The sequence below is a fragment of the Heterodontus francisci genome, chromosome 4 (genome assembly GCF_036365525.1).
Source record: "Heterodontus francisci isolate sHetFra1 chromosome 4, sHetFra1.hap1, whole genome shotgun sequence".
NCBI classification, from domain to species: domain Eukaryota; kingdom Metazoa; phylum Chordata; class Chondrichthyes; order Heterodontiformes; family Heterodontidae; genus Heterodontus; species Heterodontus francisci.
The window spans coordinates 158208196-158235931 of record NC_090374.1 but is presented as its reverse complement, the minus strand read 5'-3'; the positions used below and the strand labels follow the sequence as shown (position 1 = coordinate 158235931).

The window sequence follows — 27736 nt, the reverse complement described above, 5'->3', positions numbered from 1 at the left end:
TCGACACTGGCTGAGAAGATGCAAGTCATTGATGATTTCAGTGCGAGTTTAAATTGAACCATTTTTCAATTGGCTGATGATGCAAAAGTTTGCATGGGGTTAGTATTCACATTAAATATGTGTTTGTAAGCTAATTTAGACAAGATAAGGGAATTGAGCCCATGAGTTTAGAAAGTTGAGGGATGATGTAATTGAGATGTTTAAAATGAAAAAAGGATTTGATAAGAACAGATGCCGAGAAGTTGGTTGTGAAATTTGGATCAGTAGTGCTGCTGGCAGGAGTTTATGCAGTCCTTTAAAAGGGAGCTGACAGGCTCCTGGGAGAAGAGGGCATTTCAGTTGTACAGCTTAAAGTTGCCAGTTAGCTGTGATTGTGAGCAGTTTTGAACTTCCACAGTCTTCCGGGGCTACGTTTGATTGCCCTAGGGAGGCAGAAAAGAATTTGCCAGTGAAATTTCTCGTCACGTTGATGGGGTAGGTGAGTGGTCTCCATGGATTCACTATTGTCTGGAGGGACCAGTCTTGATGGCCTTTTCCACATGCTTCTTTTTTGTATGCTCATTTGTAGCCATGTGTTGGTGTCACAGTTGCCATGGCAGTGGCCAGATATAGCTGTACACATGCTCGAAATCATCCATCCCCTTTGTTATTTGTTGCTGCTGTAATTGTTAACAGCTGATCAAAGCTGCTCAAGGTCTCCATCAGCTGCTTGTTCTGTTAACAACTATGGGAGGCCAGTTGGAAAGGGGAGACTTCAGGCAGCTTCAATCAACTGCTGCTCCTCCTAATATCACCATTTGTTTGCACCTTTGTGAAGCACTTTTCGACATTTTTCTATGTTAAAGGCGCTATATAATTGCAAGTTTTTGTTGAATAGCCCACCGCTGTTAATATGAAGTTGTTTGTGCCCAAAAAATGATTTGAATTATTTGGTAATACAAATTAACCAGTTGAAATGGAACAGCACAGGAGGTGGGTTTTGTGTGCTATAAAAATAGTGATAATTCAAATTAATTAATTTTGAATTCAGAGGGGCAGTCTGTGTTTGGCAAGGGGACCATTGAGCTATGATGAAATTTGATAAACAGTAATTAAGACTGTGGGGAGAAAATCACTTATCCTTTAGATACAGAGATCATTTTTGGGTGTGTAAATCAAGATTGCCATACAATAACATACAATAAATTCATTTTCTGCGATTTTGATTTTTTTTTTGCCTTGTAGTTGGAAAATACGGAGCTATATCTTCGTTTAGTCAATGCAAGAGATGCAAATGTCCAGTCAACTGCTGCTATCGATCCCAATAATGCTAGACTGTATAAATATCCACCACTGGTATGTAAGGTTTCTTCACAATTCCACACTTCAGTCTGTTGTTACGACCAGGTGAGAAAGGTGTCTAGGGGTCTTTTACTGTCTTCACCTGGTCTTATTGTAACAGGGTTTATGTTTTAAACACACTGTGTTTTGAGCTTCCCCTTGGTGAATCCTTGTTCACTGCTTTCCAATTATAAGGCAAAGAAATGAGCACAAACAGGCCGTCTTTAGGTTTAAAGAAGAAAAGTGAAATTTATTAAAACTTAAACTCTAATATGGTTAATGCCTACGGATATATGACGTGTCCATGCTAGCATGGACACGTGTGCAAATGTGCAAATAGGGACAGAAAAGAGCAGAAGAAAAATAGAGAGGTTTGAGGCAATATCAGAAGAGTTTCTTGTTTACTGTGCTTCAAGCTCACTGTAGTCCTTTTGTAGTAGTCTTGCTTTTCGTTGGGGCCCTGTATTCTTCTTAAACCTTGTTCACTGTAGGAGACTTTTCTCTTTTGGGGCTCCTGTGGCTTCAATGGGTCTTCAGTTCCGTGAGAAAGAGATGACAGCAGACAGGAGAGAGATCTTCTCAGTCCAGGAGCAAACAGCTTTCTGAGTTTTTAAACTCTGTGGCAAGTTCAAATTCAAAAAACTCCAACCGCCAGTTAGTCATGTGACTAAACTGGTCTAACAAGGTCTTCTGTGTATTGGGAAGCAGGGACTGGGTCCTTTGTTCCAACACTGTCTGCTAGTATGCAAAAAAGGTCTTTCCGGCAAAGGGCCTGGCAATTCCTTGTGATAGGCCCTCTTTTCTTCCCAGCAGCAATTTCAAGTTTTAATGTTCATGTGGCAAAATAACATGTACCTCATTCCTGGCAGGTGGGGGCCTGCATGACACTGTCCATACCAGGTGAGAACCGAAACAGCAGCCTTTGCAGGCCAAGAAACATTGGAAATGCTACATGAAAAAAGACCAAAGTTCTTCTGATTCACCGTCTATCATCCTAATAAGTTGCATCATACAATGATGATGGAATTGTTGATTATTCATAGCAATCAATCTGTATTAATTAATCTACAACAGACCCAGACATGATGCAACAAAAATCCCAGTGATGGAGAGCTTTTAGAATCAATGGTCCAAAATCAGTTGTTCTCGCCAAGCAGGCTACACTTACCACATGTCACATCTCAAGTTCCTCATTTGCTGTATCCCAAAATGTTATTTTCTGGAAGAAACCTATCTAATTTGTGGTTGAAGGCTTCAATACTAACTCCCGTCTAATTCACACTGATTGTGTTGTATCTAGGATATGACTGTTTACTTCAGATGGTCATATTTCATCCAATTCAATAGGAAATGAAACACTTTAACAGGTGAAAAGCTAAATATTGCTGAAAATTGAAATAAAAACTAAAAATGCTGAAAACCCCCAACTGGTCAGGAAGCATTTGTGTAGAGAGAAAAGTAGGGTTATCGTACCAGGTTGATGACCTTTCATCAGAAATAGGCAGCCTTCTGCAATGGTTTATTTGGGAAGTACATTGCCAGTGTTGAACTGAGCCTTATAGATCAGTAACATCCCAAATTCAGTCCCTGATTTGTGATGTGTTGACTGATTTCAGCTTCAATCCATCTCAATGTTCCTTAGCTAGAAAGCAGAAATCAGACCGGGCTTTTAATCCTGATCACTGTCCAGTGACCACAAGAACAATAACTTGTATTTATATAGCACCTTTAACATAATAAAACATCTCAAGGTGCTTCTACAGGAGCATTATAAAGCAAAATTTGATGTAAGGCAATATTAGGCAGATGACCAAAAGCTTGGTTAAAGATGTAGCTTTTAAGGGGTGTCTTAAAGGAAGAACGAGAGGAGGAAAGGTTTAGGGAGAGAATTTCAGAGTTCATGGCCTAGGCAGCTGAAGACACAGACACCAAAGGTGGAGCAATTAAAAGCGGGGATGTTCAAGAGTCAAAATTAGATGAGCGCAGGTATCTTGTATCTTGAATGGTTGTGGGGATGGAGGGGATAAGAGATAGGAAGGGATGAGGCCATGGAGGGATTTGAAAACAAGAAATGCGAATTTTAAAATCAAGATGTAGCTTAACCAGGAGCAAATGTAGGTCAATACGCACAGGGGTGATAGGTGAACGGGACCTTTTTTTTCATTTGTTTCATGGGATGTGGGCGTCACTGGCAAGGCCAGCATTTGTTGTCCATACCTAATTGCCCTTAAGAAGGTGGTGGTGAGCTGCCTTCTTGAACTACAGCAGTCCATCTGGTGCGGGTACACCCATAGTGCTGGTAGGGAGGGAGTTCCAGGATTTTGACCCAGCAACAATGAAGGAATGGCAATATATTTCCATGGGAGGATGGTGCATGACTTGGAAGAGAACTTGAAGGTGGTGATGTTCCCATGCGTCTGCTTTCCTTGTCCTTCTAGGTGGAATAGGTCGCAGGTTTGGAAGGTGTTGTCAAAGGATGCGTGGTGAGTTGCTGCAGTGCATCTTGTATATGGTACACACTGCTGCCACTGTGCATCAGCGGTGGATATTGAAGGTGGTGGATGGGGTGCCAATCAAGCGGGCTGCTTTGTGCCGAGCGTCCTGGGAGGTGTTTGAGCCACACTCATCCAGGCAAGTGGATAGTATTCCATCACACTCCTGACTTGTGCCTTCTAGATGGTGGACAGGTTTTGGGGAGTCAAGAGGTGGGTTACTTACCACAGAATTTCCAGCCTCTAACCTGCTGTTGTAGTCACAGTATTTATGTGGCTGGTCCAGTTCAGTTTCTGGTCAATGGTAACCCCCAGGATGTTGATAGTGGGGGATTTAGCAATGATAATGCCGTTGAATGTCAAGGGGAGATGGTTAGATTCTCTTGTTGGAGATGGTCATTGCCTAGCACTTGTGTGGTGCGAATGCTACTTGTCACTTATCAGCCCAAGCCTGAATGTTGTCCAGATCTTACTGCATGTGAACATAAACTGCTTCAGTATCTCAGGAGTTGCGAGTGGTATGGAACATTATACAATCATCAGCAAACATCCACACTTCTGACCTTATGATGGTCATTGATGAAGCAGCTGAAGATGGTTGGGCCTACATCTCTACCCTGAGAAACTCCTGCAGTGATGTCCTGGAGCTCAGGTGATTGGCCTCTGAACAACCACATCCATCTTCCTTTGCGCTAGGTATGACTCCAACCAGCGGAGAGTTTTCCCCCTGATTCCCATCGACTCCAGTTTTGCTAGGGCTCCTTGATTCCACACTTGGTCACATGCTGCCTTGATGTCAAAGGCAGTCACTCTCACCTCACCTCTTCAGTTCAGCTCTTTTGTCCATGTTTGGACCAAGGCTGTAATAAGGTCAGGAGCTGAGTGGCCCTGGTGGAACCCAAACTGTGCATTGGTGAGCAGGTTGTTGCTGTTTAAGTGATTCTTGATAACACTGTCGATGACACCTTCCATCATTTTGCTGATGATTGAGAGTAGACAGATGGGGACGGTATGTGGCCGGATTGGATTGTCCTGCTTTTTGTGGACAGGACATACCTGAGCAATTTTCCACATTGTCCGGTTGATGCCAGTGTTCTAACTGTACTGGAACAGCTTAGCTAGGGGCCTGGCTAGTTCGGCAGCACATGTCTTCAGTACTATTGCCGGAATGTTGTCAAGGCCCATAGCCTTTGCAATATCCAGTGGCTTCAGCTGTTTCTTCATACCATATGGAGTGAATCGAATTGGCTGAAGACTGGCATCTGTGATGCTGGGGACCCCAGGAGGAGGCTGAGATGAATCATCCACTTGGCACTTCTGGCTGAAGATGTTTGTAAATGCTTCAGCCTTTTCTTTTGCACTGATGTGCTGGGCTCCGCCATCATTGAGGATGGGGATATTTGTGGAGCCTCCTCTGGTTAATTGTTTAATTGTCCACCACCATTCACAATTGGATGTGGCAGGACTCCAGAGCTTTTATCTGATCCGTTGATTATGGGATAGCTTAGCTCTGTCTATCGCATGCTGCTTACGCAGTTTGGCATGCAAGTAGTCCTGTGTCGTAGCTTCACCAGGTTGACACCTCATTTTTAGGTGTGCCTGGTGCTCTCCTGCCCTCCTGCACTCTTTTATTGAACCAGGGTTGGTCTCCTGATCTTGATGGTAATGGTAGAGTGAGGGATATGCCAGGTCATAAGGTTATAGATTGTGGTTGAATACAATTCTGCTGCTGCTGATGGCCCACAGCGTCTCATGGATGCCCAGTTTTGAGCTGCAAGCTCTGTCTGAATCTATCCTATTTAGCATGGTGGTAGTGCCACACAACAGAATAGAGGCTATCCTCAGCGTGAAAACAGAACTTTGTTTTCACAATGATTGTGTGGTGGTCACTCCTACCAATACTGTCATGGACAGATGCATCTGCAACAGGTAGATTGGTGAGGACAAGGTCGAGTAGGTTTCTCCCTCTTGTTGGTTCCCTCACCACCTACTGAAGGCTCAGTCTGGCAGATATGTCTTTCAGGAAGCGGCCAGCTTGGTCAGTCAAGGTGCTACCGAACCACTCTTGGTGATGGACATTGAAGTCTCCCATCCAGAGTTTATTCTGTACCCGTCAGTGCTTCTTCCAAGTGGTGTTCAACATGGAGGAGTACTGATTCAACCGCTGAGGGAGGGCGGAAGGTGGAAATGAGCAGGAGGCTTCCTTGCCCATGTTTGATCTGATGCCATGAGATCTCATGGGGTCTGGAGTCAATGTTGAGGACTCCCAGGGCCACTCCCTCCTAACTGTATAGCAATGTGCTGCCACCTCGGGTGGGTTTGTCCTGCTGGTGGGACAGGACATACCCAGGAATCATGATGGTGGTGTCTGGGACATTGGATGTAAGGTATGTTTCCGTGAGTATGACTGTGTCAAACTATTGCTTGACTCATCTGGGGGACATTTCTCTGGAATTTGGCACAAGCCCCCAGATGTTACTGAGGAGGACTTTGAGGGTCGACATTGGGCTGGGTTTGCTGTTGTCGTTTCCAGTGCCTAGATTGATGTCGGGTGTTCCGTCTGGTTTTATTCTTTTTCAATTTTTGCATACTGGTTTTGTACAACTGAATGGCTTGCTGGGCCATTTCAGAAGTCAGTTGAGAGTCAACCACATTGCTGTGGGTCTGGAGTTACATGTAGGCCAGACCAGGCTAGGTCAGCAGATCTCCTTCCCTAATGGGCTTGTTGCAATTTAGGACATGAGTGGCAGTGTTTTGGATGACCTCAAGTTTACAGAGGGTAGAATGTGGGAGACCGGCCAGAAGTGCATTGGAATAATCAAGTCTAGAGCTAACAAAGGCATGGATGTGGGTTTCAGCAGCAGATGAACTGAGGCAAGGCGGTGTTGGGTGATGTTATGGAGGTGGAAATAAGCGGTCTTAGTGATGTCGCAGATAATGTGGACAGAGCTCATCACGGGATGTATAGGAAGCCTTGCCTATTTGTACATTGGTAAAGATGATTTTATTTTCTTGTTGATATTAGTGATATTACATATAATGCAAAATAACAACCGTGTTCTTTGTGTTATGGTTCTGTGGGGCGATTACCTTGCCCAACTGGTATTTGTTAGAACCTGACAGTGAGAATAATATCCAAACCCAGTGCTGTCCTTGTCTGATGCCCACGTGGGCACACTTTCCATCAGGAGTTACGTTCCTTCGGCTGTCTTGGGCCTAAGCTCTGGAATTCCCTCCTTAAACCTCTCCATCTGTGCTCCTTTAAGACACTCCTTGACCAAAGTTTTTGTCACCTGTCCTAACATCATTATCTTTGGCTCTGTGCCAATTTATTGCCTGATTACACTCCTGTGGTGTGCCTTGGGATGCTTTACTATGTTAATATGCTATGTAAATGCAAGTTGCAGTTGTTGTTGCATGTTATGAGTGGGGAAACTCTGGATGATTCTCCCTTTTCAGGTCATTGCACTGCTAGCAATTTGCAACTGCTATGCTGAGAGAGATTAGCAATTGGGAACATCATGGCTTTTTTGGAAGTGGTATTTGTAAAGCCTTCGTCATGCATCATTACTGTTAACTGCCTCAAGTGAGTGTCATTAAGTGCCAATTTGACTGACTCTGCTAATGGAGATGTCACAAACGGAAAAGTGCCTCAGATAGGAATTTTCACAGTGAAGAGTAGCAATATGATTATAGTTTAAGTGCAATTGCACAGTATCAATAATAATTTAAGTGATGATACTGACCTCTGGCACATTTATAATGTATTGGGAGATATCCTCGTGGTTGCATCTGATTCAAAGTGCATAATATTAGAATCTTTCATATTTGTACCGTGCCTTAGTTTTGGATTGTCCCAGCAAAGATTCGGCACAGACATGATGGGCCGAATGGCTTTGTCCTGTGCTGTAAATATCTATACTTCAAATCTGTCATAAAAAACCAGCACACATGGACTGAATTGAACTCAGTAAGTTATAAGAAGGTTAATAATTTCTTGGATAAATGTTACCCTGTTTTGTTTCAGGCTACAGCACGCCATACTATCCCCATTGATGCTCCACTTTCATCTTATCGTTCATCTTATCATTATCCGACAATGCAGCTGGTCTATCCTTCATTTGGAGAGACTGTGGACCCCCCACCTCCTTCTGCCGATGTGATGGGACTGCAGTGTTCTGCCTCAGCCAGAACTCAATAAGGATGGCTCAACTCTACCAGTACCAAGAATAAGCAAAATTCAGAAACTTGCAAGAATATTCCAGTGTTTCAGTCGAATGATATTAAAGAGAAACTTTGTAAAAAATCAAGTAAAATCTTCATAAGTGATACGAATGAGAACTCCCGTGATTTTGCTCAGAGTCAATCAGAGGCTTTGCTTAAGTGTGCTGTCGAAACTGAGGTAGGAAATGTGACACTTGTAGGTAATATGTGCCACATACAAGGCTTTTAATATAAATATACATGAGTGTGGTATTACATCATACAGACTGGGAAGGACTCTAGTCTCAACCAGTAGGGACTCTGCAACAGGACCCTGCATACTCATGTTAGAGACAGAGATGAACCAATTTGGCAGAGGATCTTGCCAACTGGTTCTCATCCTGCATGACCCCTCTGCCGGAAGTGCATATATCTAGATGACACTAACTGCACACTATTTAGGAACAGGCTCATGTACAGGATCTAAAGGTGGAAAATCATCACCGGGGTGTGAAGGCACACCAGCGGCTGACCGCCCTCCCCAGCGGGAGACTCAGCACTGCAGCAGAGACTCAGTGTTGCCTTTTGTCCCAGAGGAAGTCAATGAGCTTCTTCTGTATGTGGGTGACAAACTCAGGGGGAGGGATCAAAGTGACCAATTGGTACCACAGTATTGCGGCCGCCAGTTGGTTTATGACCAACATTCGACGCCTGTGGGGCAGCACTTGGAGCAGTCCTGCCCAGCGCTCTAGGCGAGTAGTGACTTTGACCTCCAGCTCTTGCCATTTTGCTGGCCAGACATCCTCGGCAGGGCTAAAATAGACTCCCAGCTAAAGGAGCTGGGTGGTGCTCCAGGCTATCTCCTCCAGCAGGCAGTCCAACCGCCACTGACTCAGCAGGAGGCCAGAACATTTCTCCCAGTTGATTCCGGCGCAGATGCTGCAAGAGTAGGCTTGCTGACACTCACGCATTCACGCAGGTCAATGGGACCCGTGACCATAAGGAGCATGTCATCGACGTAAGCCAAGAAGATGACCTCTGCGCTCGCCCCGCATAGAGCCAGTCCCATCAATCTCCTCCGCAAAAGGCACAGGAGAGGCTCTACGCAGATAGCGTATAACTGGCTAATTATGGGGCCTCCCTGACGCGCTCATCTCCCAAGCAAAGGGGCGCTGTGAAAGACTTTAACGTTGACTTTAATCAGACACTCTGCAGCAGCGTACAGAAGTCGGATTGGGGTGAAGAAATGTGTCCTGCACCTGAATGTCTGCAGAGTCCTGAATAAATATTCATGATCCACCCTGTTGAACAGCTTCTTCTGATCCAGGGAAAGGAAGGCAACCAACAGCTGCCCTCTGGGAATGGTGGATCAGGTCCTGGACCAGGTGGATGTTGTCGCAGATTATCCGGGCAGGAAGCATGTAACACTGGTTGGGGTGGATCATGTGGGCCAACATGGTGCCAAGCCGAGCAGACATGGCCCTGGCAAAGATCTTTTAGTCCGTACTGAGGAGGGAAACTGAGCACCACTTCTTAAGGAGGCAGAGATGACTCTTCTTGGGCAGCAGGACAATAATGACCCTGCACTAAGAGAGCAGCATCTCCCCAGTGGTTTTCTGCTCTTCTCTGGTCAATGAGAATGACACTGGTGTCATCAATCAAAATCAAATTACCAAATACTGCTCCCTTTTTAAAAGGGATGAACAATAATATCCAAATTATATATAAAAAAGGAAACTTATCAAATTAGATCAAAAGATTATTCACACTGTTCACAATGCCCTCCAGGCCATTGTTCCATTACAGTTTTGCCTTCCAATCTTTGATTCCAATTTACTCAGGCTGGTTCAGTTCTCACAGCATTGAAGTTGGCCCTCCCTCAATCACTTATTTTTACCCTGGATTGCTCCTTGTCCTTTTCCATAGCTAACCTAAACCTTATTGTTTCCTAATGTTCCCCTAATGACACTTGATGTACTTGGCACACCTCATTCCCCAGAACAAGATCCAGCAAATATCCTTCCTCGTTGGACTGGAAATATACTGATGCAAAAACTCTCCTGAACACACACTAGAAACTCTTGCCCCTTCTGCCCTTTACACTATTACTAACCCAGTCTATATTAGCATAATTAAAGTCCCCCATTATACCTACTTGATAATTCTTGCACCTTTCTATAATTCCCTTGCAAATTTGTTCCTTTATATTCCCACTAGTCCCAGTGATGTAATGGTACCTCTATTGTTTCTTCGCTGTAACCAAATAGATTCTGTCCTTAACCCCTCCGAGACATTCTCTCTCTCCAGCACTGTGATGTTCTCCTTAATCAATACAGCTAACCCTCCTTCTCTCCTTCCAACCCTATCTTTCCTGAACACCTTATATTCAGGAATATTTAGTATCCAGTCCTGCCTTTTTTGAGACAGTTCTCCTTTATTGCTATGCTACAGACAGGTGGTAAGGGGGTGTAAGTGGTTCCGACTGTTCACCTCCCAACTGACCACAATTGTGTTTTGTTTAAAATGGTGAGTTAGCCCCTGAGTGTTTTACTTGCCAAATAAACAGACAGTGGCAGGTTTTCTTGTAGGTTTAAAAAAAAGATGAACTATTTATTAAGTAATATTTATTCCTTGAAATGTTCATAACACCACTCATACACACATTCATTCTCACAGGCACCCTCAAGTGAAGATAGATAGAAGGTAAAGGTTAAGAGTTCAAGGTGTGGTAGGTGTTTGTGTTTTACAGTCAACCTGTTGAATCTTCTAAGTAGGACAGTCTCTTTTAAAGATGCAGGCCTGGGTGTTTGTAGTCTTGAGCTTGTTGAGGTGTTGTAGATTTCTGGTAGTTAAGATTTCGGACTGGATGTGGTGGTCACTTTCAGTTCTCTGTTGCATCAAGTTGAAGTGTAGAATTAGCAGTGGGCTTCTTGTTTAGACTGGATCTATCCACAGCCCCTGGCTAGACATCTTCTGTGATGTTGCTGTGATCTCTCCTCTCTCTCCAGAGGGTTTTAAGGTCAAAATCCATCAAATTAGAGTTTTTGTTAGTTGACACATGGTCTTCTCCCATGCTGTGATCACACAATGGACCAGTATGTGAAATCCATGGCTATCTATTAATACTTGAATGGGTACTATTCTGTATGTGCCTACTTTACACCTTTGTCTCAGATGAAAACCATTCAATTCGATAATGTCTCTTGATGGTTCCAGGATGGGTGTAGTCAACACCTCTTAGCCTGGAATGTATCCTTTTGTCCCTTTAAAACAGTGAATCTGCATACAGTGGCCAGGTCATCTGACCTTTGGTGGCTAACATTGTCCACCTTTTTAAAGGAAAAGTCAATTTCAAAGTCCACATTGAATAAATGATCGTATCTTATAAGTAGGAGCATGATGGACTGCATTTTATGTTGCCGTCGCCGTAATCAACAGCGGACGTAAACAATGGCAGTCGGCTCATGTGGATCATACACCATGCAGCCGCCGCGATATTCAGCATGTCAGCTCATGTTAATGGCTGGGGTGGACCACCCACCCCGATGATGTGGAGGGGGCGGGCAGTCTGTACCCGGCAGTGGTGTCAGCAGCCTGTGCATAGGTGCTGATGCCATTTATAAAGGGCTTTAAGCCCTTCCATTTCATTTCAATATTTAAAAAAATAGATTACAAAAACTTTTTAAAACATTTAATTTGCCCCTTTCCCACCCCCCAATAACCATGCAATGCATTACTTGCCTTCTCCCACCAAAACACTTCCCCTGTCCACCTGACCTTCCCCCACCTCCCCCACCCCCCCCCCCCCCCCCACCAAGTACATAGACTTTAAACTCTTACCCTTCCCACCATCCCCTAAACCAATGAGATTAGTTTGACCCCGCTAACCCCCTCACACGCTGAAAAACCTGCTCCCTCCTACCCACCAGTGTTCCGCCTTGGATCCCTGGGCGGGGAACCAAAGGCGCGTGAGTGCTGGCCACTGGCACCAATATCGCAGTGGGATGGAAGGAAGAGGCGAGAAGGTAGTTAATTCCTTTATTTAAATTTATTTAAATATGCAAATTTTTCTCCTGTCACTAGGTGGCGGAAGTGCCGCCACGAGGCCTCGCCGCCACCAGCAGTATCGGGCTGGGCCTTCCTGGTGTCGAGGCCCGTGGCAGGTCTCTGCCGGAGGCATCTTCTGGCCACCCCCCCAACCCCGCCATGACCCCGGATGTCGGGGGGAGAGGGTGGCTGTAAAATTCAGCCTGATATGTCTTTACTGGGCATGACACGCCCCTTCCACCCCCAAAAAGGTTGCATTTTGATGATTTATTTTTTATATTGTTTTCAGGGTAAAGTAAGGGAAACATGAACACACATTCTGCACTCATTGTGACATCCACACCTCAATCTTACAACTGCTACAACTGGCATTGTCTGCAACAGCCATTTCCTGTTCAGGTTTGAGTTTCTTATCGCCCCTTTTTTGGATGAGGCACAATTATAATTTAATTTCTTTTTTGGGAGGCATTGATGTTTTTCCCCAGAAGACTTCTGTTTAGAAAATCTGGTGTCTTTTATCCATTTCCCACTTTAAATCCCAGTTATGTGGTATCGAATGGGGTTGAATTTTGTTAGCATTTCTTTGCAGTACCTTGCAAACTTTATTAACAACAGACATGTGGCTTTTGGTGAGCTTTGTGAAAATTCGAGTTGGACTCGTGGATCCTTGAAAGGATTACAATTCTCAGGCTGCTATAGAGCCATCTTTTCTGTTCCAACATTTGAAATGCAAATTTCTGTCACTGCATTGTTTCTGGCTATTTTTAAATTTCACTGCCTGGAAAGACCTAACCACTTACCTGCTGCTTCCAAAATACATAGATTTAATGTTTCACGTGCTGGCACATTGATAATTCTTATCTTCAGAGTGATAACGGGTGGTAAATTGTTTTTTAACTCCTGTGAGGCTTCTGGGTTCTCCTGCTGCACTTTGGCCTGACTGGGTTCTGAATCTAATTTGCTAGGTTCTGCTATCCATACCTCTTGTGCATTCCCTTCAACCTCTGCTGCTTTTATCGCAACTCCTTTACTTTCCCCTGGCTCTGTCACAGCCTCTTCAAATTCTACTGGCTTTCCTTTAACCTTTTTCATCTTTACTGGCCCTATTGCCAGCTGTGGGATTTTTGGGACTTCCTCAGCCCTCTGCAGCTGCACTGAATTTTGCTTTTCTCAGTTTCTCCAGTCTCTGTGGACTGCTCTGGACCTTCTGGAATTTTAATAGTGTTTCCCACCAAGTCATTGCCCAGCAATAGGTCAACCCGTGCATTGGTAAGGTCGGAATGATCCTGACCGTCACTGACCGTGACCAACTTATTCTCGATGTCAACTTTAACTAAGGGACCCTTCAAGCATTTGTCAGTAAGCCCTTTTACCAATTCCATGGTATTTGTTCTGCTTTTGGGTGACATCTCTGTAACCGTTCTCGCTGCTTCCTCTCTTCTCTGCAATTGTATTTCCTCTCTTTTCAACTGAAATTCTCTTTCTTCTCTTTCCTTTTGCAGCTCTCTTTCTGCTGCCTCTTTTTCCCTTCGCATCTCAAACTCGAATTCCATATTTCACATGACAAATCCCTTTCCATTTGAATCTTAGCTGGACTACCTTTTTAGACTTTGGGCTAGATTTTAAGTACCCGCCATCACTCCCCGTGGCGGGAGAAAAAAATGGCGGCCCACGCGCTGCCAAGCTGCCGCGATCTACCGTGCGGCAGCTCATCTAAATATCCCGGTCAGCCTGCCCCACATCGCGTGTTGGGGGACGGGCTCTCCAACTCCGGCAATGGCACCAGCTGCCTATGCACAGGCACTGGAGCCATTTTTAAAGGGCACCCAGACCTGCCAGTTAATTTACATTTTTAAAGAGATACCTCCCCCCACGAGGTACTGAATAAAATTCTAATGCACCTTTCCCATCCACCAATAAGAATAAATTAAAGTATCTTCCCTTACATGGGTTACAGTAAACCTGTTGAATCTTCTAAGTCGGATAATCTCTTTTAAAGATGCAGGCCTGGGTGTTTGCAGTCTTGAACATGTTGAGGTGTTGTAGATTACTGGTGGTTAAAATTTCAGACTGAGGTGGCAGTCACTTTTAGTTCATTGCTGCACCAAGTTGAAGTGTAGAAGTAGTGACAGGGCTTCTTCTTGTTGAGGCTGGATCTATGCACAACCCCTGGCTGGACTCCTTCTGTGATGTTGCTGTGATCTCTTTCTCCAGAGGGTTGCCTTTTAAGGTCAAAATCCATCAAATTAGAGTTCTTGTTAGTTGACACATGGTCCTCTCCCATGCTGTGACCACACCATGGACCAGTATGTGGAATCCATGGCTACCTATTAATATTTGAATGGCACTATTCTGTTAAAATATGTCTACTTTACACCTTTTGTGACCCAGAAGAAAACCATTCAGTTTGGGAATGTTTCCTGATGGTTCCAGGATGGGTGTAGTCAACACCTCTTAGCCTGTAATGTATCCTTTTGTCCTTTCGGGACAGTGAGAGAGTCTGAATGCACCAGCCAGGTCATCTGATCTTCAGCCATTGTGCAGCACATTGACTTCTTTTTAAAAGGAAAAGTCAATTTCAAAGTCCACATTGAATAAAACGTATCTTAAAAGTAGGAATATGAAATGTCATTACTGGGCATGACAGCTATGACATCATATTTCCGCATAAGTGAAGTAAAGTTAGGAAACACTTCTACACATAAAGGGTGGTAGACGTTTGGAACTTTCTTCCACAAATGGCATTTGATGCTCGGTCACTTGTTAATTTTAAACCTGAGATTGATAGATTTTTTGTTACCCAAAGATATTAAGTGATATGGGACAAAGGCAGGTATATGGAGTCAGGTATAAAAGCAAAATACTGCAGATGCTGGAAATCTGAAATAAAAACAAGAAATGCTGGAAATACTCAGCAGGTCTGGCAGCATCTGTGGCGAGAGAAGCAGAGTTAAAGTTTCCAGTCAGTGACCCTTCTTCAGAACTGGCTACCTATTCCTATGCCATTGCATTGGTCTTCACTCTTGAGGTGGGATACGTGTTGTCCTTTGCCCATATTTTTAATAGTTCCCTGCACTCTGGGAGGGTTCTTGAAGAGAGGAAGGAGTCTAACTGGTTCCCATCTTTAAAGAAACATAAATGGACCTGGGCAACAATATGCCCATTGAGTTAACATCAGTAATAGTTATGATGCTAGAGGGAATGATTAGGCATGAAATATATAATTACTTAAATAGAAAGGAACATATTAGGAACACTCACCATGGCTTCAAAAAGGTCATATCTTACAAACGTGATATTTTTTGTAAAAGTCACCAAGGTGTTGGTTGAGGGAAACCCAATAGACATTGTCTATTCAGACTTCCAAAAAACTTGGACAAGGTACCCAATATTTTTGCCTTTGTTCACCTTCATCGAAAAGGATGTTTCGACAAAACTGTTTCAATATAAACAATATTATGCTGCAATTAAAATAATTTTAAACTCTAGATGGCATCCTTGGCTTAATGCAAGCACTTTCACCTTTGAGCCAAAAGATTGTGAGAAGATTGTGGGTTTTAACTCCCACTCCAGCACTCCAGTGCAATAGTGAGGGAGTGCTGCACTGTCAGAGGTGCCATCTTTCAGATGAACTGTTAAGCCAAGCTTTTGTTTGCTCTTTATCCCTGAAACAACACTCATAAAAACAGTCTACCTGACTTTTATCCCATTACTATTTGTGGGACCTTGCTGTGTGCATATTGGCTGCCATGCTACCCTACATTTACATAACTATGATTACACTTCAAAACTAAATAGGCTGTGAAATATTTTGGGGTGTCCTGAGGTTTGGGGTGTCCTGAGGTTGTGAAAGGTGCTATCTAAATACAAGTTCTTTTTTTCTTGGTCATTCTGTGACGATGGGACTGGGCATTAGCCTGTTGAGATTGCAATTTAAGACTAAAGGGCTTCAAATTAAAGACCTCTAGCTAATACGTTCTGTTGCCCTTTCTCTTTTCAGATGCTCTTGCATTTGTTGTTTCTGTTTTTATTTTGAGTGCTACGTATAAAGTAAGAAAATCAAACACACTAAGATACAGATTGGTGCTCCAACTGGGAAGTTGGAAAATAGACACTCCACCTCTCCTCCACATCTCTCAACTCCTGCACAGCCTGTGTGCTATCAGGCTGAATATCTGACATTCAGTCTTTGTTGAGCCATGAATTTGTCCATTTAGATTGTGGGAAGACCATTGTCTTCAGTGCCTGCCACAAACTCCATACACTTGTCAACAACTCCATTCCCCACTCTGACTGCAGTCTCAGGTTTGCAAGCTCGCTCTCCTATTTGACTTTGAGAGTAGCTTCATAATCCTCTGTATCAAAATGATTCCCTACTTCCATCTCCGTAACATCACCTGCCTCAACTCATCTGCCACTGAAGCCCTCTTCCAAGCCTTTTTCACCTCCAGACTTGATAATTTCTGGCTTGCCTCCTATCCTCCATTCTGCATAAACTCTGCTTTCCATATCCTATGCTCTATTAAGTCTTACTTCCCCTATCATTGCTGACCTACATTGGCTCCTTGTCCCCCAATGCCTCACATATAAAATCTACTTCCTCATGCTCTTCCTATCACTGTAAACTCCTTACTATTTTCTCACCCCTCCTAAACTCTCCATTTCTCTTGCTCTGTCCTATTGTGCATCTTCCCCCTCCCTTTATCCCATTGGTGCTATACCTTCACTATGTAGGCTCCAAGATGTGAAATGCCTTCCCTATCCCCTCTGCTTGTCTACTTCCCTTTCCTCCTTTAAAAGCCTCCTTAAGAGCAACTTCTTTGACCAAGCTTTTGAATACCCTTTCTAATATCTTTTACTTTGGCTTAGCCTCCACTTCGTTATTTTGATAACACATGCATGAAGTGCCTTGGGACATTTTTTTACATTAAAGGTACTATATAGAATCATGAATCATAGAATGGTTGCAGCACAGAAGGAGGCTATTTGACCCATCGAGACCGTGCTGACCCTCTACAAGAACAGTTAAGCTAGTCCTGCTCCCCTGTCCTTTCCCCATAACCCTACAATTTTTTCCCCTTCACATACTTATCTAATTCACTTTTGATAGCCTCAATTGAACCTGCCTGTACCACAATTTGCGATAATGCATTCCAGATCACAGAATCTCAGAATCGTTACAGCGCAGAAGGAGGCCATTCGGCCCATCATGTCCGCACCGGTTCTTTGAAAGAGCAACTCCCTCAGTTTCATTCCCCTGCCTTCCCCTCATAACCCTGCACATTCTTCCTTTTCATATAACTGTCTAATTCCCTTTTGAATATTTCGATTGAATCTGCCTCCACCACATTGTCAGGCAGCGCATTCCAGACCTTAACCACTCGCTGCGTGAAAAAGTTTTTCCTCATGTCACTTTTGCTTCTCTTACCAAATACTTTAAATCTGTGCCCTTTTGTTCTCAATCCTTTCACCAGTGGAAACAGTTTCTGTCTATCAACTCTGTCCAGACCCCTCTTCTCCAAGGAAAACACTTCCTAACTTCTCCAATCTATCTTCATAACTGAAATTCCTCATCCCTGGAACCATTCTCGTGAATCTTTTCTGTACTCCCTCCAATGCCCTCACGTCTTTCCTCAAGTGCGGCACCCAGAATTGGACAGTGTACTCCAGCTGAGGCCAAATTAGTGTCCTGTACAAGTTCAACATTACTTCTTTGCTCTTGTACTCTATGCCCTTATTAATAAGTGCCAATCTGACCTCCGGCAATGGAACTTGTTTAGCCATTGGTTGGGTCACTACACATGAAGGAAAAATCTCTGGAACTTTTTCCTGCAATTGTTCTGTCTCATTAACTTCACTTGGTCTTTCCGTGACTGCTGGAAAAGCTACCACCGTCATCCGGCCAAATCGTTCCCCAGAAGTAGGTCAACGCTGTCTACAGGCAAACTATGGACAACTCTGATACAAAGGTGTGGGTATATACTCCCTGCCAATACCATTCACTAAACTCTTGGCATTCAATGTGCTCTCTGGTGGAAAAGTTATGCCTTACCCCAGCAAAAGAGTTTGGGCAGCTCCTGTATCCCTAAGTATAACTACAGGTTTACCTGCCTCACTGAGGGATAAGGAGTTACTTTTCCTTTTGACAACAATTCCCTCTAACTCTCAAGTATCTTATTCATGATTCTCGCACTTACAGCAATTTTTGTACTGGGCCTTATAGCTGCAGTCAGAGCTACAGACTGATCTGTCGTACATTTGGTCAGGGGTCCTTTTTCTGCATTGGCCTTGTGTAACCCATGGGTTTGCCCTGCAATTTCCAGCATTCTGCACGAAGGTGTCCCATCTTGTGACAATGGTAACATTCTCCAGAGGTTCCAAAATTTCTGCTTGTACGCTTCAGGGGTCAACTCATAAGCAGCGTAAATAACCTTTTTTGCCCTCTCATAATCTGCAGAAGCCTCCTCAGAAAGCGTGGCATAAACTTTCTAAGCTCTGCCCATCAACCTGCTTTGCATAGCAGTGTCCAGCTTTCCTTCAGCCACTTCATCCGTCTGGCTAGCTTTTCAAAAGAAATGAAAATGCCTCTACGTCCCTTTCCTCAAACTTCGGGAGGGCTTGCACAAATTTAGCAGCGCTCTACTGGGTCCTGGGCTTGAGTCAGATCTTTCCCCACCAAAATTTTCACTGGAGTCAAGACTACCACTTTATCTTAGTTCCATCTTTTTAAATTTGAATTCCCTTTCTTCACTTTCTTTTTCTCTTTGAAATTGTAGTTCAAGTTTTTTCATTGTCAATTCTCTTTCCTGTTCAAGCTTAAGTTTTTCCAATTCTATCTCTTTTTCTTTGTCAAGTTCAAGCTGCCTCATCTGCAACTGAATTTTAGCTAATTCAAAATCACTGACCTGAAACATTAACTCTGCTTCTCTCTCCACAGATGCTGCCAGACCTGCTGAGTATTTCCAGCACTTTTTTGCATTATTTCAACTGATACCATCTGGTTTGCCACCTCCTTCTTCCAATTTCAAATGATGTGCTATTACCTCAATTACGTCTGCTTTCTTAGCTCCTGTTTTTAACTCTAATGCCAACAGTCTGCCAAATCATTTCAGTTAAGTTTCTCAAATCACTCAGGGATACATCTCCTTTGCCAGAAAGTTCAAGGTCATAGCAACTGACAAAGACAATTCCAGTAGTGTAGTCTTTACTCTATTGCACAAGAAACCTGTTTTTTCCTTTTCCTCTCTTTAATTATTACCTATCTTACAATTGCATATCATCAGTGTCAGGTTATCCCGCCAATTACATATTACGACCAAGGTAGGAGGAGTGCACTTCTCCGCAGGTCACAACATATATTTTTGAAATGTTTATCCAGTTACCGATTTGGTCAATCATATACTCTACACTTTATCCCAGAATAAAATACACCAACCAGATTTCTTTAACAACAACAACATTATCAGTTTATTATCAAACAAGACTTATCCAATAATGAAGCAAAGCATCAACACACAATTTGAAATATGAAAGTTCCCTTTTTAAATTCCCCACACACACACTAAAAAAAATACAGAAATTCTCTCTGCAGAGGTCTGTTACAAAAAAAAGACAAAAAAGAATTATTTGACCAAATACTTGCTAATTCTTGAAGAAAAGAAAGATAAGATACGGACAGAAGTCAGTTGTCTCTTTTGGCCTGGTGTCGGGGTATACAGAGATGGGTCACTGGGATCTTTTCAGAAGCAATTCATTGTATTGATCTCGAGAAATCATCTGGTAGGCTTTCTAGGAGAATGTGGCATTAGGGGTTTCAGCCAACACATGCTTGAATTGCAGGGTTTCTTTCAAAGAGGTAGAGAAAGAAATGAGCTGGGTGGTTTCTTTTGCGTTGGCAGGCAAAACCAACTGTCTTCAAAACAGTTCACACTCCAAATGAACTGAAAACAATCCAAACCCCAAAACAGAAAGTTAATCTCTTGACCTCCATAAACTTGACTGTGGCTTGTCTGTAAAGATCCTCCCCAGGTCACCAAGGTTTCTGTTGTTTATTGAGCTTAAAGCACATGATTTCCAGCAAAGATTGTTTTTAGCAATCCATGATTCTTCCAGTAAGTGTTTTCAGTCAATTGTCCTTTCGATGACCCCAGTGAAAAACACAGTCCAGCATTTCTTCAGGCTTCCAAATGAATTCATTTCCACAACTTAAATATGAGTCCTTAAAAGCATTTTTTTTAAAAAAAAGAAGCACTCTTAAAGCAGCTGACCATTCTTTTTCCCGATTAAACTGGTGTTTCAGATGGGGAGGGGATGCCATCAAGGGAAAGATTGTGCATGCTATGTGACCTCGGGGGGAAAAGGGGGGCAGAAAGAAAGAAACTTTCCAGTCTGTGGACCTGCAGCAAGACCACAATAATTGGGATCCAATATGACTCACTCCTTCGTTTGAGTAAATAAAATAACTGAAGGTATTGTCAATATCTTTCCCACACCTCACGCCAGAGCTTTATATTCCTGGCCATGTGTTTCTCTGATGGATGAATAAGCTTTATCTGGGCACTCAAGTCTTTTGAGATACTGCTGGCTATTGCGGGGCTGCTTTTGTGACTAAAGGATTTATGGCGATGAGGTTTGGTAGGTAAAGTCACTCAGGGCAGAGCTTATTTCTCCATTTCTCTCATGTGGATCTACATCTGCCATAACAGCTGCTGTTAATTCAGGACACCAGCTTTCACTGTTGTGTTCAGGTTTGGTATCAAAATAAAGGGAGAAGTTTTTTCTGAAATGGAGGACAAGGACCTGAAATTTTAATCCAGGCAAGTGTGCACAAAACAAGTCTGTAGTGAGCAGTGTATCTGTTGCCCCTGGTTAATTTCTTAAGAACATAAGAAATAGGAGCAGGAGTAGGTCATATAGCCCCTTGAGCCTGTACCACCATTCAATAAGATCACAGCTGATCTACCTCAGCTATACCTTCCCGCACTATCCCCATATCCCTTGATTCCCTTCATATCCAAAAATCTGACTTGAATACACTCAAAAAACTGAGCATCCATAGCTCTCTGTGGTAGAGAATTCCAAAGGTTCACAGTCCTCTGAGTAGAGAAATTTCTCCTCAGCCCATATTCTGAGACTGGGCTCCTAGTTCTAGACTCGCCAGTCAGTGGAAACATCCTCCCAGCATATGCACTGTCAAGCCCTTAAGTATTTTATGTGTGTCAATTATTGTATCTCATTATTCTAACCTCTAGGCTATATCGGCCAGGTCTACTCAATCTTTCCTCATAGGAAATTCCCTCATCCCACTCTGTCTAGGACAAGTATATCCTTTCTTAGGCAAGGAGACCAAAACTGTGCACAGTACTCCAGGTGTGGTGTTTCACCAAGGCCCTATATAATTGCAATAAAACTTCTTAACTCTTATATTCTAATCCCTTGTAATAAAGGCTAACATAACATTGGCTTTCCTAATTGCTTGCTGTACCTGCATGTTATCTTTCTGTGATCCATATACAAGGACACCTAGGTCCCTCTGAATATCAACATTTCCCAGTGTCTCACCATTTTAAAATATTCTGCTTTTCAATTTTTCCTATCAAAATGGAAAACTTCACATTTCTCCACAATATATTCCACCTGCCTTGTTTTGTCTAAATCCTTTTGCAGCCTCTTTGCAACTTTCTCACAGCTTACCTTCCCACCTAATTTTTTGTCATCAGCAAACTTACATGATCTCCTCATCTAAGTTTCAAGCTCAAGGGAAGTGCAGTGATGGAAATACAAAAATAAACTGAAGAGTTATAAAAAATAGAACAATTTAAAAAGACTTGGCTTCAACAAAGTCACATGACACGTACCTTCTCCTGCATTGGAATATTCATTCAGGTCTGCTAGAGCTGAAACTCATAACTCCCATCTGCATTGAAATTAAACAGCTCATCACACATGGATGTGAGCAATCCACAAAGTGCGCTAAAACAAAGGTACTCATAGATGCTATGTCTCCAGCTACAATCACCACAATAAAGTGTGAACATCCCTCATCTTAACAAAATGGGATGAAATCAGAAGTTATTGTATAACCCCTCATGATCCAAAAATCTAAAGTCACTGGGTGAAACTAACACTTTATGAATTTACCTTTAAAGGTAACCTTTTTGGAGAACAAAGGAAGTCGTAAGTCATCAATCACCAGCCATCAAGTGATCAGAATATTAGAACATCAGTGTGAATCTTCTGCCTCAGAGAGAACATTTGTAACCATCTTTAATTCCAGCACAAGACTTAGAGACAGAGAGAGAGAGAGATAGGTCAATTTCAGCTAAGACAGTTGAACCCTGCTGAGATAAGTAGGCAACCAACTGCAGCAGAGAAATGAGAGAGTGCCTTTTGAATAGCTCCTCCACCTGTGAAAATTGCACTAAGAAATACCAGCACTGTCTTTGAACTGAAGTCTTGACTGCCAGGAGACATCAGCAACCCAGCAAGGGCACCACAACCAGAAAACAGGCTTGCAACTTTAGAAACTTACCTTCCAAGAGGATCCCACAGGTTTTTCCTGAAAACAGCAGACTTTTACACTCTTAACGCCTTTTATCCTTTACCTTCTAAGTATCTTCTATTTATCTATTTTTGAGTGTGCATGAGAGTGTGAAAGTGCATGGGTGGTGTTGCAAACATTTTGGGTGATTATTCTTCAATAAATATTTAATCTTCTGTTTTAAACTCATAAGAAAACCTGTCACTGTCTGTTTATTTGGCCAACAAAACACAGGGGCTGAAACATTTGTTTAAACAAAAACACTGTGGTCAGTTGGGAGGTGACCAGTGGAAACCAGCCACACCATTTCCCACCTGTCCATAACATAAGCCATTAATATAGATTGTAAATAGCTGAGGCCCAAGCATTGATCCTTGTGGTACCCCACTAGTTATAGCCTGCCAACCCGAAAATGTCCCATTTATTCCTTCCCTCTATTTTCTGTCCGTGAACCAATCCTCAATCCATACAAATATCTTACCCCCAAACCCATAAGTCTTAATTTTGTGTAATTGCTTCTTGTGTGGCACCTTATTGAATGCTTTATGAAAATCTAAATACACTAAATCCACTGGTTCCCCTTATATATCCTATTAGTTACATCCTCAAAAATCTCTAACAGATTTGTCAAACACAATTTCCTTTTCATAACTCCATGTTCACTCTGCCCAATCATGTTGTGATTTTCTAAGTGCCTTGTTATCACATCGCTTATAATACATTCTAGCATCTCCCTACTATTAGTGTCAGGCTAACTGGCCTATAGTTCCCTACTTTCTCGTTCCCTCCTTTCATGAATAGAGGGGTTATATTTGCTACCTTCCATCCACAGGGACAGTTCTGGAATCTTGGGAATTCTGGAATATCAAGATCAATGCATCCATTATTTCTGTAAATATCTCTTTTAAAACCCTAGGCCATAGCCCATCAGATCCAGGGATTTGTTGGCCTTTAGTCCCATTAATTTTTCAAGTACTTTTTCTTTACTAATGCTAGTATTCTTAAGTCCCTCATTTTCATTAGACCCTTGGTTCCCCATTATGTCCAAAATGTTTTTTGTTCTTTTACCGTGAAGACAGATACAAAGTATTTGTTTAATGTCTCTGCCATTTCCTTACTCACCATTATAATTTCTCCTGTCTCTGCTTCAAAGGGGCCAATGTTTACTCTCACTAATCTCTTCCTTTTTACATAACTATAGAAGATTTTACTATCTGTTTTTATTTCCCGAGCTAGTTTACTCTCATATCCCATTTTCTCCTTCTTGATCAGTTTGTTTGGCATCCTTTGCTGAATTTTAAATTCCTCCCAATCCTCGGGCTTACTCCTCATTTTAGCAACATTATAAGCCTCTTCTTTTAATCTAATACTATCCTTAACCTCATTAGTCAGCACCAGCTTGATTGTTTTTCCCACGGAGCTTTTATTTCTTAATGGAATGTACATTCATTGAGAATCATGAAATATTCTTTAAATGTTTGTCTTTGCTTACCTATTGTCAAATCTTTTAATTTAATTTTCCAATCTACCTAAGGCAACCTGCCCCTCATACTTATGTAAGAGGCTTTATTTAAGTTTAAGACTCTAGTTTCAAACTCAATGTGAAATTGTATCATAATATAATCACTCTTCCTCAAAGGATCCCTTACAATGTGATCACTAATTAGCACTGTTGTATTACATAAGACATCTAAAATAGCCCATTCCCTGGTTGGTTCCTTGATGTATTGTTCTAGGATACTATCTCAAAGCCATTCCATGAACTTGTCCTCTAAACTACGTTTGTCAATTTGATTTGTCTGGGCGTTATGAAGATTAAAATCCCCTATGATTATTGCATTATCTTTGTTACAAACTTGTCTTATTTCTTGATAAATACTCTGTTCAATAGTACAGTTAGTTTGGGTGCCTACACACTGTTCCCACAACTGCTCTCTGCCCCTTGTTATATATCTCCACGCATACTGATTCTAATTCCAGATCTTCAGAGCCAAGATCCTTCACCAAGACTGTCCTTATATCATCCTTAATTTTCGGAGCCACCCTGCTCCTCCCTTTCCATTTTGTCTGTCCTTTCAAATTGTCAAGTACCATGGAATATTTAGTTCCCAATCTTGGTCACCATGCAACCATGTCTCTATAATGACTCTTAGATCAAACCCATTTATCTCTATGCCATTTATTAATTTATGTTGTTACGAATTCTTTGTGCATTCTGATAAAGCTCCTTTAACTTTATACCATTTTTCCCTGATTTGACTTTATTCACTGGTGCACGATTGCCATTAAAATCTCTGTCCCTTCCTTTCACACTCTGCTTATCTTGACCCAAATTGCTACACTGCTCCTATGGCCTTGCCTCTTCTCTTAAGATTTAAAAAGTTCCCTCACCTGAACTGTCCCCCAACCACCACCTCCCCCCTGCAACCCTCCTCCCCCTGCTTTTAAGGGCCTCCAATGTCAATATATTCTACCTAAGGTGTGATGGCCAGAAGTACTCACAATACACCAGATGTTGCCAAACCAGTCCTTTGAATCGCTGTGGTATAACTTATACCTTCTTGTATTTTTGTTCTTTAGATATAAAGGCCAGATTTCCATTTCAGCCATATGTTTCTTTGGACTTCCAATTTCTAGTTTTTCACCATTTAACAAGTACTGTGTTCTATCCTTTTTAGGTCTGAGGTGAATGACCTCATACTTGCCTACATTGAAATCCATTGGCCACAGTTTTTCCCAGTCACTTAATCTATCAATATTGCTTTGTAATTTTATGCTTCCATTTACATCGCATACAATGCTGCCTATCTTTGTGTCATTGACAGACTTGGATATGTGACTTTCTATCCCATCATTTAAGTAGTTAATTAATATGGTGAATAGTTGAGGCCCCAAAACAGGTTTCCTGTGCAATGTCATGGATGACAAAGTGGGCTCATTAATGTCTATTTTATATCCTTATTGCTCCAAAATCATGTCCATGGTGTACACGCACACTAGTGGGATGAATTGTGTCAGATACCATATTAGTACAGCCATTTATATATGCACAGTGAGCATCCACATGAAGGGCTGGAGTTAATTCAATGCCACCCCATTCCTGCAGAAACAGGCTAGGAGGTGGGGGGTCCATAGAATTGTGATGGGAGGCGGGGGGGTGGAGTGCCAGTCTCCTTCTGGTCGCAGATCATTACAGCAATCAGTGTGCAACACGTTTGACACCAACGGTGCTATTTTGGAGTTTGACACTCCAGACGGCCTCTTCTCTTAACCTTGCACATGTTCAGCAGCAGGAAAAACAATAGTTTCGCCAGCAACACTTTAAGGGATCAGCAACTCAGTTGCTGATTGATTACTTCTGGGTGTTGCTATGATACTACAAGTGTTTGGCACTTTCTGTCGCTGTTTCAAATTCAAATTCAATTCTACAGGGAGTGGTTTGGCAGGTGCTGAAGGACTTTATGCTGATTTCTAGACTTCTGCACAAATCAGTTGTTCCCTGACTTGGGTGCAGCAGTAGGCATTCTCCTTGGAATAGTGCATGACTGGGAAAATGAAGGGAGGCCACGCAGAGCAGGTCAAGCTGCTGGAAATTGGAGGGGGAGAAGGGCTCTCAGGAGGCCATATCTGCCAAGGGGGTTCAGGGATAAATTCTTTGACCTGAACCTTGGTATGTGAAAACGAGCTGGATTTTACCAGCCCCCTGACTTCGGTGGTCATGGCGTGGGGAGCCCGAAAAATGTCTCCAGGAGAGGGTCACCAGGGGCCTCGACTGCAAGGAGGCCCCACCTCATATTACCGGTGGCGGTTAGGCCTTGTGGTAGCCACCCCACAACTCCCCCCCACCCCCGCCACTGCTTAGTGACAGGAGCAGGATTTAAATGTTAATTAATGAATTAATTACCTACCTGCTCCTGTCGGCCATCCCGCTGTCATATTCCGGCCGGTTGCAGGGACTCTCATGCCTTCAGATCTCTGACCAGAGATCTGATAAGGGACACTGCTGGGAGGTGGGGAGGAGGTAGGTTTTCAGGGCGGTGGGGGAAGTGAGGAAAACTATTGCAACTGGTGGAGAGGATGGTGGGAACGGGGTGAAGGTGAAAGTTAATAAAGTTTGGGGGGGAAGGTTGGGATCACAAGGTAAGTGTTTTTTGGGGGGAGAGGGCAATCAGTAAAGTGTTTAGTCATGGTGGGGAGGCGGTGGGAGAGGGGCTTAAATCATTTATTAAATTTTTCAAATTAAATTTTTAATAACTTCCTTAAAAATGTAAGTTAAATGTAAGGGCTTGAAGCCCTTTAAAAATGGTGTCGCGCCTGCGCAGTGGCGTCAGACTCCATTGCTGGGATTGAGCACACACCCCCTCAACGTCATTGGGGGGAGGGGCCAGTCCCCCACATCCATGTAAATGAGCCGCCGCACTAAATATCACATGTGCGCCCTGCCATTTTTGAAGCTCACCGGAAAAATTCAGCCCAATGTATGACATATCTGTACTTCAGTGCAAAGAAGATAGTGTGGTTGTTGGAGGTCAATCAACTCAGTCCCAGGACATCTCTGTCAGAGTTCCTCAGGGAGTGTCCTAGGCCCAATCATTTTCGGCTGCTTTATCAATTACCTTCCCTCCATCATAAGGTCAGAAGTGGGGATGTTCGCTGATGATTGCACAATATTCAGCACCATTCGTGACTCCTCAGATACTGAAGCAGCCCGAGTCCAGATGCAGCAAGACCTGGACAACATCCAGGCTTGGGCTGATAAGTGGCAAGTAACATTTGTGCCACATAAGTGCCAGGCAATGACCATCTCTAAGAAGAGAGAATCTAATCATCTCCCCTTGATGTTCAATGGCATTACCATTGCTGAATGTCCCACTATCAAGATCCTGGGGGTTACCATTGACCAGAAACTGAAATGGAACAGCCACATAAATAACATGCCTGGATGGGTGCAGCTCCAATAACACTCAAGAAGCTCAACACCATCCAGGACAAAGCAACCCACTTGATTAGCACCCCATCTACCACCTTAAACATTCCTTTCCTTCACCACCGACGCACACTGGCATCAGTGTGCACTATCTACAAGATGCAATGGAGCAACTCATCAAGCCCCCATCGACAGCACCTTCCATAC

The 27736-nt window shown here is 42.9% G+C and overlaps 1 protein-coding gene across 3 annotated transcripts in view; it reads left to right on the top strand.

The window, feature by feature from the left end:
• LOC137368741 (coiled-coil domain-containing protein 17-like) overlaps positions 1 to 8132 on the top strand; it is a 73040-nt gene extending 64908 nt beyond the window's left edge. For 2 of the 3 annotated variants that reach the window (XM_068028928.1, XM_068028927.1), the window contains exons 12-13: positions 1225 to 1335; positions 7840 to 8132. In XM_068028928.1, the coding sequence (XP_067885029.1) occupies positions 1225 to 1335; positions 7840 to 8013 (285 nt within the window). In that variant the 3' untranslated portion in view covers positions 8014 to 8132. The remainder of the gene's footprint in view (positions 1 to 1224; positions 1336 to 7839) is intronic. The other variant, XM_068028929.1, reaches the window with a different exon arrangement.
• Positions 8133 to 27736: the final 19604 nt, after the last annotated feature.